At 39.9% G+C, this 16,962-nt stretch overlaps 1 protein-coding gene across 2 annotated transcripts in view; it reads left to right on the top strand.

Annotated features, from left to right (window-relative positions):
* The window catches only part of LOC112237033 (broad substrate specificity ATP-binding cassette transporter ABCG2-like), a 36,942-nt gene extending 21,224 nt beyond the window's left edge, over positions 1–15,718 (top strand). For both annotated transcript variants that reach the window (XM_042328025.1, XM_042328026.1), the window contains 5 exons: positions 3,216–3,305; positions 11,257–11,381; positions 13,784–13,938; positions 14,470–14,639; positions 14,731–15,718. In XM_042328025.1, coding sequence (XP_042183959.1) covers positions 3,216–3,305; positions 11,257–11,381; positions 13,784–13,938; positions 14,470–14,639; positions 14,731–14,878 — 688 coding nt within the window. In that variant the 3' untranslated portion in view covers positions 14,879–15,718. The remainder of the gene's footprint in view (positions 1–3,215; positions 3,306–11,256; positions 11,382–13,783; positions 13,939–14,469; positions 14,640–14,730) is intronic.
* Positions 15,719–16,962: the final 1,244 nt, after the last annotated feature.

The following is a 16,962-nucleotide window of genomic DNA, read 5'->3' as shown; positions in this document are numbered from 1 at the left end:
ATACTAGATACTGTCTGTTATATGTCTGTTCTATAGATACTAGATACTGTCTGTTATCTGTCTGTTCTATAGATACTAGATACTGTCTGTTATATGTCTGTTCTATAGATACTAGATACTGTCTGTTATCTGTCTGTTCTATAGATACTAGATACTGTCTGTAATCTGTCTGTTCTATAGATACTAGATACTGTATGTTATCTGTCTGTTCTATAGATACTAGATACTGTCTGTTATCTGTCTGTTCTATAGATACTAGATACTGTCTGTTATCTGTCTGTTCTATAGATACTAGATACTGTCTGTTATCTGTCTGTTCTATAGATACTAGATACTGTCTGTTATCTGTCTGTTCTATAGATACTAGATACTGTCTGTTATATGTCTGTTCTATAGATACTAGATACTGTCTGTTATCTGTCTGTTCTATAGATACTAGATACTGTCTGTTATCTGTCTGTTCTATAGATACTAGATACTGTCTGTTATCTGTCTGTTCTATAGATACTAGATACTGTCTGTTATCTGTCTGTTCTATAGATACTAGATACTGTCTGTTAACTGTCTGTTCTATAGATACTAGATACTGTCTGTTCTATAGATACTAGATACTGTCTGTTATCTGTCTGTTCTATAGATACTAGATACTGTCTGTTATCTGTCTGTTCTATAGATACTAGATACTGTCTGTTCTATAGATACTAGATACTGTCTGTTCTATAGATACTAGATACTGTCTGTTATCTGTCTGTTCTATAGATACTAGATACTGTCTGTTATCTGTCTGTTCTATAGATACTAGATACTGTCTGTTCTATAGATACTAGATACTGTCTGTTATCTGTCTGTTCTATAGATACTAGATACTGTCTGTTATCTGTCTGTTCTATAGATACTAGATACTGTCTGTTCTATAGATACTAGATACTGTCTGTTATCTGTCTGTTCTATAGATACTAGATACTGTCTGTTCTATAGATACTAGATACTGTCTGTTATCTGTCTGTTCTATAGATACTAGATACTGTCTGTTCTATAGATACTAGATACTGTCTGTTATCTGTCTGTTCTATAGATACTAGATACTGTCTGTTATCTGTCTGTTCTATAGATACTAGATACTGTCTGTTCTATAGATACTAGATACTGTCTGTTATCTGTCTGTTCTATAGATACTAGATACTGTCTGTTATCTGTCTGTTCTATAGATACTAGATACTGTCTGTTCTATAGATACTAGATACTGTCTGTTCTATAGATACTAGATACTGTCTGTTCTATAGATACTAGATACTGTCTGTTCTATAGATACTAGATACTGTCTGTTCTATAGATACTAGATACTGTCTGTTATCTGTCTGTTCTATAGATACTAGATACTGTCTTATCTGTCTGTTCTATAGATACTAGATACTGTTTGTTATCTGTCTGTTCTATAGATACTAGATACTGTTTGTTATCTGGCTGTTCTATAGATACTAGATACTGTTTGTTATCTGGCTATGCTCTATGCTATATAGACTGTTGGCTTGTTCATTTATCAGACTAGATACTGTATGTTATCTGGCTATAGGTGGTAGGATTGTTCATTTAGCAGACTAGATACTGTATGTTATCTGGCTATAGGTGGTAGGATTGTTCATTTATCAGACTAGATACTGTATGTTATCTGGCTATAGACTGTAGGCTTGTTAATTTATCAGACTAGATACTGTGTGTTATCTGGCTATGATATAGGTGGTAGGCTTGTTCATTTAGCAGACTAGATACTGTATGTTATCTAGCTATACTATAGACTGTAGGCTTGTTCATTTAGCAGACTAGATACTGTATGTTATCTGACTATAGGTGGTAGGCTTGTTCATTTATCAGACTAGATACTGTATGTTATCTAGCTATACTATAGACTGTAGGCTTGTTCATTTAGCAGACTAGATACTGTGTGTTATCTGGCTATGATATAGACTGTAGGCTTGTTCATTTAGCAGACTAGATACTGTGTGTTATCTGGCTATGAAATAGGTGGTAGGCTTGTTCATTTAGCAGACTAGATACTGTGTGTTATCTGGCTAAGCTCTAGGTTCATTTAGCAGACAAGATATGCTTAAGTCCCGTGTCATTATTTTATATTATAGGATTTTATAGTATGAAGAATACAATTTGAAAGGATATTTTTCCCATACCGGAGCGCATATGAAGTGACTATGTTGAGCGTAAAAGTGATGATTTGAAACAGATCCTATATGCTAGATTTAGAGTTATTTGTCAACTTTATTTTGTGAAGGACACAAACCTTAGACACAAACCACAAATGCCTTAGAAATCAAAACGCATGATGTGACTTTAGGATATTGATGATCCGAGCGTCGCAAAAACGAAGCTTGCTCTCCCTCCGTTACATGTTCTCAGGCTGCACACGCTATTCTCTCATCAAGTGATCATATTTTCACCCATCGAACTATTCTCAATTTTAAAATTGTATTTACTAATGTGTCAAATTAGTTTTAGATTTAGAATGTCCTTTATCACATGGGCAGGAACAGAGAGGCAAGACAAAGACCCGTCATCAGTATGAACAGGAATGGAGACCACATTATTTTCCCCACTGATGTCAGGTAGGCTACTCCGGTCATTTCGCTGCGCAACAAGTGATATTCTGTATGCCATGGGCTCTCCAACCCCTGTTCCTGCAGCTACCCAGAGCCTCATTTGCGAAACCAAGTGAAATTGATTTGGGAACATCGATAGTAAACATATTTTCAAAACGAAACCTTATTTAATTCAAGTGTTTACAGCCCCTCTCTTTGCGCGCTGGAGAAAGGAATGAAGGAGAGAGGGGAGGGGATGGATACTCACAGTAGCAAAAGGTAATATGTCCAACTTATTCATTAGGATAAATTCACTATAATTAAGCTATTCGAAATCAAATACATTCGGTAGGCTATGTATTGTATAACGGCACAATCATTTATTTTAAAGGAGATTACTGTGACTCAAGTCATGTAGAATTTGACAACGGTCATGAGTCATGACTGCCAGTGAGACGGTAATAACGTCACCACGACAGCCCTGTACAGGAAATTAATTAAGTTGTATGTGTTCCACGATGTGTGTGTTTAATACATGTGTTTTAAAGTGTGTGTGTGTGCGTATGTGTGTTGAACGTGTGTGTGTGCGTGCGTGTGTGTGTGTGTGTGTGTTGTCGTCTCTACCAGGATGGGTGCTCTATTCTTCATCACCACCAATCAGTGTTTCAGTTCCCTGTCTTCTGCTGAGCTCTTCATCACCGAGAGAAAACTGTTCATGTGAGTCACATACACACACAGACACACAGCCAGGTCACCCATGATACAAGTCAGTATTTGACATCCATCCATGTCTGAGATGACGTGGTAACCAGACACTAGGGGAACACATATCTGTTACCTTTAAACAGGTTTCCACTGGGGAACACTGAGATCTGTTACCTTTAAACAGGTTTCTACTAGGAGAACACATATCTGTTACCTTTAAACAGGTTTCCACTGGGGAACACAGATCTGTTACCTTGAAACAGGTTTCCACTGGGGAACACAGATCTGTTACCTTGAAACAGGTTTCCACTAGGGAAACACTGCAGGAAGTAGTTTGAGGGTGGGGTCCAGTGAATCCAGCTATATTTTGAGACTTTTGTTTTAAGCCTATCCCAAACATGAATGCTTACCTTAACCATACAGAGTCAGTCTGAGAGATGGCTTTTTCTTAGCAACTCTGCCTAGAAGGCCAGCGTCCCAGAGTTGCCTCTTCATTGTTGACGTTGAGACTGTTTTTTTTTGCGGGTACTATTTAATGAAGCTGCCAGTATAGGACTTGTAAGGTGTCTGTTTCTCAAACAAGACACTAATGTACTTGTCTTCTTGATCAGTTGTTGACCGGGGCCTCCCACTCCTCTTTATATTCTGGTTAGTACCAGTTTACGCTGTTCCGTGAAGGGAGTAGTACACAGCGTTGTACAAGGTCTTCAGTTTCTTGGCAATTTATCACATGGAATAGCCTTCATTTGTCAGAACAAGAATAGACTGACGAGTTTCAGAAGAAAGTTATTTGATTCTGGCCATTTTGAGCCTGTAATCGAACCCACAAATGCTGATGCTCCAGATACACAACTAGTCTAAAGAAGGCCAGTTTTATTGCTTCTTTAATCAGACATAATTGTAAAAGGGTTTTCTAATGATCAATTATCCTTTTAAAATGATAATCTTGGATTAGCTGACACAACGTGCCATTGGAACACAGGTGTGATGGTTGCTGATAATGGGCCTCTGTACGCCCAAGTAGATTTTCCATTAAAAATCAGCCATTTCCAACTACAATAGTCATTTACAACATTAACAATGTCTACACTGTATTTCTGATCAATTTGATGTTATTTTAATTGACAAAGGGTGCTTTTCTTTCAATGACATTTATAAGTGACCCCAAACTTTGGAACGGTAGTGTGCACACTGTACACACATATTATACACATACTGTACACACATATTATACACATACTGTACACACATATTATATACACATACTGTACACACATATTATACACACATACTGTACACACATATTATACACACAAACTGTACACACATATTATACACACATACTGTACACATATTATACACACATACTGTACACACATACTGTACACACATTATACACACAAACTGTACACATATTATACACACATATTATACACACATACTGTACACACACATTATACACACATACTGTACACACATATTATACACACATACTGTACACACATACTGTACACATACTGTACACACATACTGTACACACATACTGTACACACATACTGTACACACATTATACACACATACTGTACACACATTATACACATATTATACACACATACTGTACGCACATATTATACACACATACTGTACACACACATATTATACACACATACTGTACACACATACTGTACACACATACTGTACACACATACTGTACACACATTATACACATACTGTACACATATTATACACACACTACACACATTATACACACACTGTACACACATTATACACACATACTGTACACATTATACACACATACTGTACACACACATTATACACACATACTGTACACATAATACACACATACTGTACGTGCTTACTGTACACACACTGTACACACAAACTGTACACATTATACACACACTGTACACACATTATACACACACTGTACACACATTATACACACATATTATACACACATACTGTACACATTATACACACATACTGTACACACATATTATAAACACATACTGTACACACACATACTGTACACACACACATTATACACACATACTATACACACATTATACACATACTGTACACACATTATACACACACTGTACACACATTATACACACACTGTACACACATTATACACACATATTATACACACATACTGTACACATTATACACACACTGTACACACACATACTGTACACACATTATACACACATACTGTACACACATTATACACACATACTGTACACACATACTGTACACACATTATACACTATACACACACTATACACATTATACACACATACTGTACACACATTATACACACATACTGTACACACATTGTACACACATACTGTACACACATTATACACTATACACACACTATACACATTATACACATACTGTACACACATTATACACATACTGTACACACATTATACACACACTGTACACACATTATACACACAAACTGTACACATTATACACACATACTGTACACACATTATACACACATACTGTACACACACATACTGTACACACATTATACACACATACTGTACACACACATTATACACACATACTGTACACACATTATACACACACTGTACACACATTATACACACACTGTACACACATTATACACACACTGTACACACATTATACACACACTGTACACACATTATACACACACTGTACACACATTATACACACATATTGTACACACATACTGTACACATTATACACACATACTGTACACACATTATACACACATACTGTACACACTATACACACATACTGTACACACATACTGTACACACATTATACACTATACACACACTATACACATTATACACACATACTGTACACACATTGTACACACATACTGTACACACATTGTACACACATACTGTACACACATTGTACACACATACTGTACACACATATTGTACACACATACTGTACACACATATTGTACACACATACTGTACACACATATTGTACACACATATTATACACACATACTGTACACACATTGTACACACATACTGTACACACATATTATACACACATATTGTACACACATACTGTACACACATTATACACACATACTGTGCACACATTATACACACATACTGTACACACATATTATACACACATACTGTACACACATACTGTACACACATTATACACACATACTGTACACACATACTGTACACATATTATACAAACATACTGTACACACTATACACACATACTGTACACACATACACACATACTGTACACATATTATACACACATACTGTACACACATTATACACACATACTGTACACACATTATACACACATACTGTACACACATTATACACACATACTGTACACACATTATACACACATACTGTACACACATATTATACACACATACTGTACACACATATTATACACACATACTGTACACACATATTATACACACATACTGTACACACATTATACACATACTGTACACACATACTGTACACACATACTGTACACACATTATACACACACTGTACACACATTGTACACACATGCTGTACACACATTATACACACACTGTACACACATTGTACACACATACTGTACACACATTATACACACATTGTACACACAAACTGTACACACATTGTACACACAAACTGTACACACATTGTACACACAAACTGTACACACATTGTACACACATACTGTACACACATTATACACACATACTGTACACATATTATACACACATACTGTACACATATTATACACACATACTGTACACACATATTATACACACATACTGTACACACATATTATACACATACTGTACACACATACTGTACACACATACTGTACACACATTATACACACACTGTACACACATTGTACACACATGCTGTACACACATTATACACACACTGTACACACATTGTACACACATACTGTACACACATTATACACACATTGTACACACAAACTGTACACACATTGTACACACAAACTGTACACACATTGTACACACAAACTGTACACACATTGTACACACAAACTGTACACACATTGTACACACATACTGTACACACATTATACACACATACTGTACACACATTATACACACATACTGTACACACATTATACACACATACTGTACACACATTATACACACATTATACACAAACTGTACACACAAACTGTACACACATTGTACACATACTGTACACACATTATACACACATACTGTACACACATTATACACACATACTGTACACACATATTGTACACACACTGTACACACATACTGTACACATATTATACACACATACTGTACACACATTATACACACATACTGTACACACATTATACACACATACTGTACACACATATTATACACACATACTGTACACACATATTATACACATACTGTACACACATATTATACACACATACTGTACACACATATTATACACATACTGTACACACATACTGTACACACATACTGTACACACATTATACACACACTGTACACACATTTGTACACACATGCTGTACACACATTATACACACACTGTACACACATTGTACACACATACTGTACACACATTGTACACACAAACTGTACACACATTGTACACACATACTGTACACACATTATACACACATACTGTACACACATTATACACACATACTGTACACATATTATACACACATACTGTACACACATTATACACACATACTGTACACACATATTATACACACATACTGTACACACATATTATACACATACTGTACACACATACTGTACACACATACTGTACACACATTATACACACACTGTACACACATTGTACACACATGCTGTACACACATTATACACACACTGTACACACATTGTACACACATACTGTACACACATTATACACACATTGTACACACAAACTGTACACACATTGTACACACAAACTGTACACACATTGTACACACAAACTGTACACACATTGTACACACAAACTGTACACACATTGTACACACATACTGTACACACATTATACACACATACTGTACACACATTATACACACATACTGTACACACATTATACACACATACTGTACACACATTATACACACATTATACACAAACTGTACACACAAACTGTACACACATTGTACACACATACTGTACACACATTATACACACATACTGTACACACATTATACACACATACTGTACACACATATTGTACACACACTGTACACACATACTGTACACATATTATACACACATACTGTACACACATTATACACACATACTGTACACACATTATACACACATACTGTACACACATTATACACACATACTGTACACACATTATACACACATACTGTACACACATTATACACACATACTGTACACACATACTGTACACACATATTGTACACACATACTGTACACACATACTGTACACACATTATACACACAAACTGTACACACATACTGTACACACATATTATACACACATACTGTACACACACATACTGTACACACATACTGTACACATTATACACATACTGTACACACATACTGTACACATACTGTACACACATACTGTACACACATACTGTACACACACATTGTACACACATACTGTACACACACATTGTACACACATACTGCACACACACATTGTACACACATACTGCACACACACATTATACACACATACTGTACACACACATTATACACACAAACTGTACACACACATTATACACACATAGTGTACACACACATTATACACACATACTGTACACACACATTATACACACATACTGTACACACACATTATACACACATACTGTACACATTATACACACATACTGTACACACATACTGTACACACATTATACACACACTGTACACACATTGTACACACATATTGTACACACATATTATACACACAAACTGTACACACATTATACACAAACTGTACACACATACTGTACACATATTATACACACATACTGTACACATATTATACACACATACTGTACACACATTATACACACATACTGTACACACATTATACACACATACTGTACACACATTATACACACATACTGTACACACATATTATACACACATATTATACACACAAACTGTACACACATTATACACACATACTGTACACACATTATACACACATACTGTACACACATATTGTACACACATATTATACACACAAACTGTACACACATACTGTACACACATATTATACACACATACTGTACACACACATACTGTACACACATACTGTACACATTATACACATACTGTACACACATTATACACACATACTGTACACACATACTGTACACACATACTGTACACACATACTGTACACACACATATTATACACACATACTGTACACACACATATTATACACATTATACACACATACTGTACACACACATACTGTACACACATATTATACACATTATACACACATACTGTACACACACATACTGTACACACATATTATACACACATACTGTACACACATACTGTACACACATTATACACACATACTGTACACACACATACTGTACACACATTATACACACATACTGTACACACATACTGTACACATATTATACACACATACTGTACACACATACTGTACACACATATTATACACACATACTGTACACACATACTGTACACACATATTATACACAAATACTGTACACACATTATACACACATACTGTACACACATTATACACACATACTGTACACACATTATACACACATACTGTACACATACTGTACACACACATTATACACACATACTGTACACACACATATTATACACATACTATACACACATACTGTACACACATATTATACACACATACTATACACATACTATACACATACTATACACATTATACATACTGTACACACATTATACACACATACTATACACATTATACACATACACTGTACACACATACTGTACACACACACACTGTACACACACACACTGTACACACACATACTGTACACACACATACTGTACACACATTATACACACATACTATACACATTATACACTATACACATTATACACATACTATACACATACACTGTGCACACATACTGTACACACATATTATACACACATTGTACACACATACTGTACACACATACTGTACACATTACACACATACTATACACATACACTATACACATTATACACATACTACACACATACTATACACATACACTGTACACACATATTATACACACATACTATACACACACTGTACACACATTCTGTACACACATATTGTACACACATATTATACACACATACTATACACATTATACACATACTACACACATACTATACACATATATTATACACACACACTATACACATACACTGTACACACATATTATACACACATATTATATACACATACTATACACACATACTATACACACATACTATACACATTATACACATACTACACACATTATACACATACTACACATACTACATACTATACACATACACTGTACACACATACTGTACACACATTATACACACATACTGTACACACACACTATAGACATACTACACACACTATGTACACACTATGTACACATATACTGGACACATACTATACAGACATGCACACATGCGCACACACCCTCTCTCTCTCTCATTCTCCCCCATCTCCTGTCATGAGTACATTAGTGGTTACTACAGAGTATCAGTCTAACCTCTCTCCCATCTCTCTCTCTCTCTTCTCCATCTCTCTCTTTCTCCCTCTGCCATCTCTCTCTTTCTCTGTCTCTCTGTTTATCTCTCTCTCTCTCTGTCGCTGTCGCTCTCGCTCTCTCTCTCTCTCTCTCTCTCCCCAGTCATGAGTACATCAGCGGTTACTACAGAGTATCAGTCTACTTCCTGTGTAAGATACTCAGTGACATCATCACCTTAAGGACGCTCCCTGCCATCTTCTTCAGCTGTGTGGCTTACTTCATGATCGGTGGGTAGACCCTACACCCACGTAGACACAGTGAACCCTAACCCTTGATCGGTGGGTAGACCCTACACCCACGTAGACACAGTGAACCCTAACCCTTGATCGGTGGGTAGACCCTACACCCACGTAGACACAGTGAACCCTAACCCTTGATCGGTGGGTAGACCCTACACCCACGTAGACACAGTGAACCCTAACCCTTGATCGGTGGGTAGACCCTACACCCACGTAGACACAGTGAACCCTAACCCTTGATCGGTGGGTAGACCCTACACCCACGTAGACACAGTGAACCCTAACGCCCGCCTTTTCCTGTAGTCCACGAACAGCTCCTTTGTCTTGCTCACATTAAGGGAGAGGTTGTTGTCCTGGCACCACACTGCCAGTTCTCTGACCTCCTTCCTATAGGCTGTCTTATCATTGTCGATGATCAGGCCTACCAGTCTTGTGTCTTAAGCAAGCTTAATGATGGTATTGGAGTCATGTTTGGCCACACAGTCGTAGGTGAACAGGGAGTACAGGAGGGTACTAAGCACACAGCTCTGAGTGGCCCCAGCGTTGAGGATCAGCGTGTCAGACATGATGTTGCCTACCCTTACCACCTGGGGGCGGCCTGTCAGGAAGTTCAGGATCCAGGTGCAGAGTGAGGTGTTTAGTCCCAGGATCCTTAGCTTAGGGATGAGCTTCGTGGGCACTAGTCAATGAACAGCATTCTCACACAGGTGTTCCTTTTGTCCAGGTGGGAAAGGGCAGTGTGGAGTGCGATTTGAGATTGCGTCATCTGTGGATCTATTGGGACAGTATGCGAATTGGAGTGGATCTAGGTTATCTGTGAGGATGGTGTTGATGTGAGTCATGATCAGCCTTTCAAAGCACTTCATGGCTACCAAAGTGAGTGCTACGGGGCGTTAATCATTTAGGCAGGTTACCTTCGCTTTCCTGGGCACAGGGACTATGGTGGTCTGATTGAAACATGTAGGTATTGAAAATGTCAGTGAACACACTTGCCAGTTGGTCAGCGCATGCTTTGAGTACACATCCTGGTAATCTGTCTGACCCCACGGCTTTGTGAATGTTGACCTGTTTTAAAGGTCTTGCTCACATCGGCTACCGAGAGCGTTATCACACAGTCATCCAGAACAGCTGGTGCTTTCATGCATGCTTCAGTGTTGCTTGCTTCAAGCGAGCTTAAAAGGCATTTAGCTCAACTGGTAGGCTCGCGTCACTGGGCAGCTCGCGTCTGAGTTTCCCTTTGTTGTCCGTAATAGTTTTTAACCCCTGCCACATCAGACGAGCGTCAGAGCCGCTGTAGTAGGATTCAATATTAATCCTGTATTGAAGCTTTGCTTGTTTGATGGTTCGTCTGAGGGTACGAATAATATAGATGAAAACCACCCCTCGTCTTACCAGATGTAGCTTCTCTGTTCTGCCGGTGCATTGAAAATCCCTCCAGCTCTATATTAACCATGTCGGTGAAAAATAAGATATTACAGTTCTTATTGTCCCATTGGTAGGATAAATCGTAATCGTAGGTCAGTGTTGACGAGGACAAGTTTGAATAACAGACTGGAAGCTTCAAAAGGAAGGGTCAACACTGCTATATTATATTGACTCTTCACATCAACTTCATGTAATTGTCTATAAAAGCCTTTGACACTTATGAAATGCTTGTAATTATACTTCAGTATTCCATAGTAACATCTGACAAATATCTAAAGACACTGAGACAACAGACTTTGAAAATTAATATTTGTGTCATTCTCAAAACTTTTGGCCACGACTGTTGACTTTACAGAACTACCTGGGGGATAGTTACAGGGGAGAGGAGGGGGGATGAATGAGCCAAGGTATATGGTCTGATATCACTCTGTTCTGATCTGGTATATTTCTGTTCTGATCTGGTATTCTATTACTCTGTTCTGATCTGGTATATTTCTGTTCTGATCTGGTATTCTATTACTCTGTTCTGATTTAGTATATTTCTGTTCTGATCTGGTATTATATTACTCTGTTCTGATCTGGTATTCTATTACTCTGTTCTGATTTAGTATATTTCTGTTCTGATCTGGTATTCTATTACTCTGTTCTGATCTGGTATTCTATTACTCTGTTCTGATTTAGTATATTTCTGTTCTGATCTGGTATTCTATTACTCTGTTCTGATCTGGTATATTTCTGTTCTGATCTGGTATTCTATTACTCTGTTCTGATTTAGTATATTTCTGTTCTGATCTGGTATTCTATTACTCTGTTCTGATTTAGTATATTTCTGTTCTGATCTGGTATTATATTACTCTGTTCTGATCTGGTATTATATTACTCTGTTCTGATCTAGCATAATATTAATATGGTCTGATCTAGTATATTTCTGTTCTGATCTAGTATGACATTTCTATATTCTCCAGGGTATAAAGCTACAGTGGAGGCCTTCTTCCTGTTCATGTTGACCGTAGCTCTGGTAGCCTATACAGCTACTGCTATGACCATGGCTATATCAGCTGACCAGAGTGTTGTGGCGATCGCCAACATCTTCATGACCATAGCCTTCGTCTTCATGATGGTGAGAGAGACAGAGAGAGACTAAATCATTTGATGGTTTGTTTTGGCAATGTTAGCATGTTTTTCCCATGCCAATGAAGCCCCTTTGAATTGAGACACACACACACACACTAATATAAGATGATTATAAACATGAAAAATTATGTTGCTCTCCTCTTCCTCCTCCTCTCCCTCATCACCTTTCTCCTCCCCCTCCTCTTCCTCTCCCCTTCCCCCTTTCTCCCCTTCCCTCCTCTTCCCCCTTTCTCCCCTTCCCCTCCTCTTCCCCTTTCTCTCCCCTTCCCCTCCTCTTCCCTTTCTCCCTCCTCCTCTCCTTACCCCTCATCTTCCCATCCCCTCCTCACTCCTCTCCTCACCCCTCCTCTTCCCCTCCCCTCCTAAAATCTCCTCTTTGCTCCCTTCCCTCCTCTCCTAAAATCTCCTCTTTGCTCCCTTCCCTCCTCTCCTAAAATCTCCTCTTGCTCCCTTCCCTCCTCTCCTAAAATCTCATCTTCGCTCCCTTCCCTCCTCTTTCCCTCCACTCCCGTATCAGATCTTCTCAGGCCTGTTGGTGAACCTGCCCAGTATTGTTGAGTGGCTAGCCTGGTTCCAGTACCTCAGCATCCCTCGGTACGGACTAACAGCTCTCCAAATTAATGAGTTTGTAGGTCTCCAGTTCTGTGGAGACATTCCCCTCAACGGCACCTTGCCCCCTGGTATGATGTAAGTGATAGTATCTCACTATGCCTATTTAAATAATCCATAATTGAGGTGTTTTGTTTCTGAGGTAGGAACCTTTCTCTCCTGTGTCCAGATGCACGGGGGAAGACTTTCTGAAGAACCAGGGGATCGACTACACCACGTGGGGGCTGTGGCAGAATCACGTTGCCCTGGCGATCATGACCGTAATCTTCCTGTTGATTGCGTACTTCAAACTACGCTTCATCAAGAAGTTCACATAGAGGTCAGGGGTCACGGGTTAAGCCTATTATACTCCTTCCCTTGTCCTCCTCTCAAACGAAATGCTGTAACTTCCACTGACATGTCAGCGTCCGCAGGACACTTTTTTAAGGGAGCAAAAATTAGATTGAAGCGGAAGGTGAAATTAGGCATTAGAGGTCATCGCCATCATCATCATCATCATCCGACAGCTATTGTGCCAAACCAATAAATGCAATGATTTCTCTACCAATGTGTCTTATCTACACATGTTTTAAATCATGTCTCAAGGTGTCTATGTGATTTATTTTTGAACCATTCGTGTTTTTATGACGTGCAATTTGTTAAATGTTTTATCGATGCAACACAATGTGTATTGATGCCTACTGTTGAACAGGGTCCCTAGGACTCTGGACTCAAGTAGTTCCCTACGGTTGGACAGGGCCCCTAGGACTCTGGACTCAAGTAGTTCTCTACGGTTGAACAGGGCCACTAGGACTCTGGATACAAGAAGTTCTCTACGGTTGAACAGGGCCACTAGGACTCTGGATACAAGAAGTTCACTACAAAGGGACTAGGTTGCCGTTTTGGACACAGTCCTAGACATGTTTCTATTAACGTTTTGTACTCTGTATAAACACTCCTACACTAACACATGATCGACGGCACAGGAGGCTGGTGAGGGGGAGGACGGTGCATAATAACGTCTGGAATGGAATCAGCCACATGGAAACCACGTGTTTGCTACCAATCCCTTAATTCTGTTCCTGCCATAAATATGAGCCAATCCTCCCCACCAGCCACCTGTGATGAACAGTATAACAATGATAATTATGCAAAAAAAAAAAAAAGGAAGAATAAAATGTAATATCAACTTTGTACTTTGTTCTATTTTCTCTCCTGTGTATCAAAACACACACACACACACAACGTTCCCTCATATGAGAAGACTAAGGCCTGTGTCCATGGCAACACAGCGTAAGCATATCAGGTTGTGTGTGTTTGGAAACCCTGTTCCCCTGGGACGGAGTCATACCTCCTAACCCCCACCCTGGGAGGAGTCATAACCTCTAACCCCACCCCCACCACCCTGGGGAGGAGTCATACCCTCTAACCCCACCCCCACCACTCTGGGGAGGAGTCATACCCCCTAACCACACCACCACCCTGGGGAGGAGTCACACCCCTAACCCCACCACCACCCCGGGAGGAGTCATACCCCCTACCCCCACCCCCTGGGGAGGAGTCATACCCCTAACCACACCACCACCACCCTGGGGAGGAGTCATACCCCTAACCACACCACCACCACCCTGGGGAGGAGTCATACCCCCTAACCACACCACCACCACCCTGGGGAGGAGTCATACCCCCTAACCCCACCACCACCACCCTGGGGAGGAGTCATACCCCTAACCCCACCACCACCCTGGGGAGGAGTCACACCCCTAACCCCACCACCACCCTGGGGAGGAGTCACACCCCCTAACCACACCACCACCACCACCACCCTGGGGAGGAGTCATACCCCTAACCCCACCACCACCCTGGGGAGGAGTCATACCCCCTAACCCCACCACCACCCTGGGAGGAGTCACACCCCTAACCCCACCACCACCCTGGGGAGGAGTCACACCCCCTAACCACACCACCACCACCACCATGGGGAGGAGTCATACCCCCTTACCACACCACCACCCTGGGGAGGAGTCACACCCCTAACCACACCACCACCACCACCCTGGGAGGAGTCACACCCCCTAACCACACCACCACCACCCTGGGAGGAGTCACACCCCTAACCACACCACCACCACCACCCTGGGGAGGAGTCATACCCCTAACCACACCACCACCCTGGGGAGGAGTCATACCCCCTAACCCCACCACCACCCTGGGGAGGAGTCATACCCCTAACCCCACCACCACCCTGGGGAGGAGTCATACCCCCTAACCACACCACCACCACCAGAACCCTGGGGAGGAATCACACCCCTAACCACACCACCACCACCACCACCACCCTGGGGAGGAGTCATACTCCCTAACCACACCACCACCACCACCCTGGGGAGGGGTCACACCCCCTAACCCCACCACCACCACC

The sequence above is a fragment of the Oncorhynchus tshawytscha genome, linkage group LG10 (assembly GCF_018296145.1).
Source record: "Oncorhynchus tshawytscha isolate Ot180627B linkage group LG10, Otsh_v2.0, whole genome shotgun sequence".
Taxonomy (NCBI): domain Eukaryota; kingdom Metazoa; phylum Chordata; class Actinopteri; order Salmoniformes; family Salmonidae; genus Oncorhynchus; species Oncorhynchus tshawytscha.
This window is presented reverse-complemented; position numbering and strand designations above follow the sequence as displayed.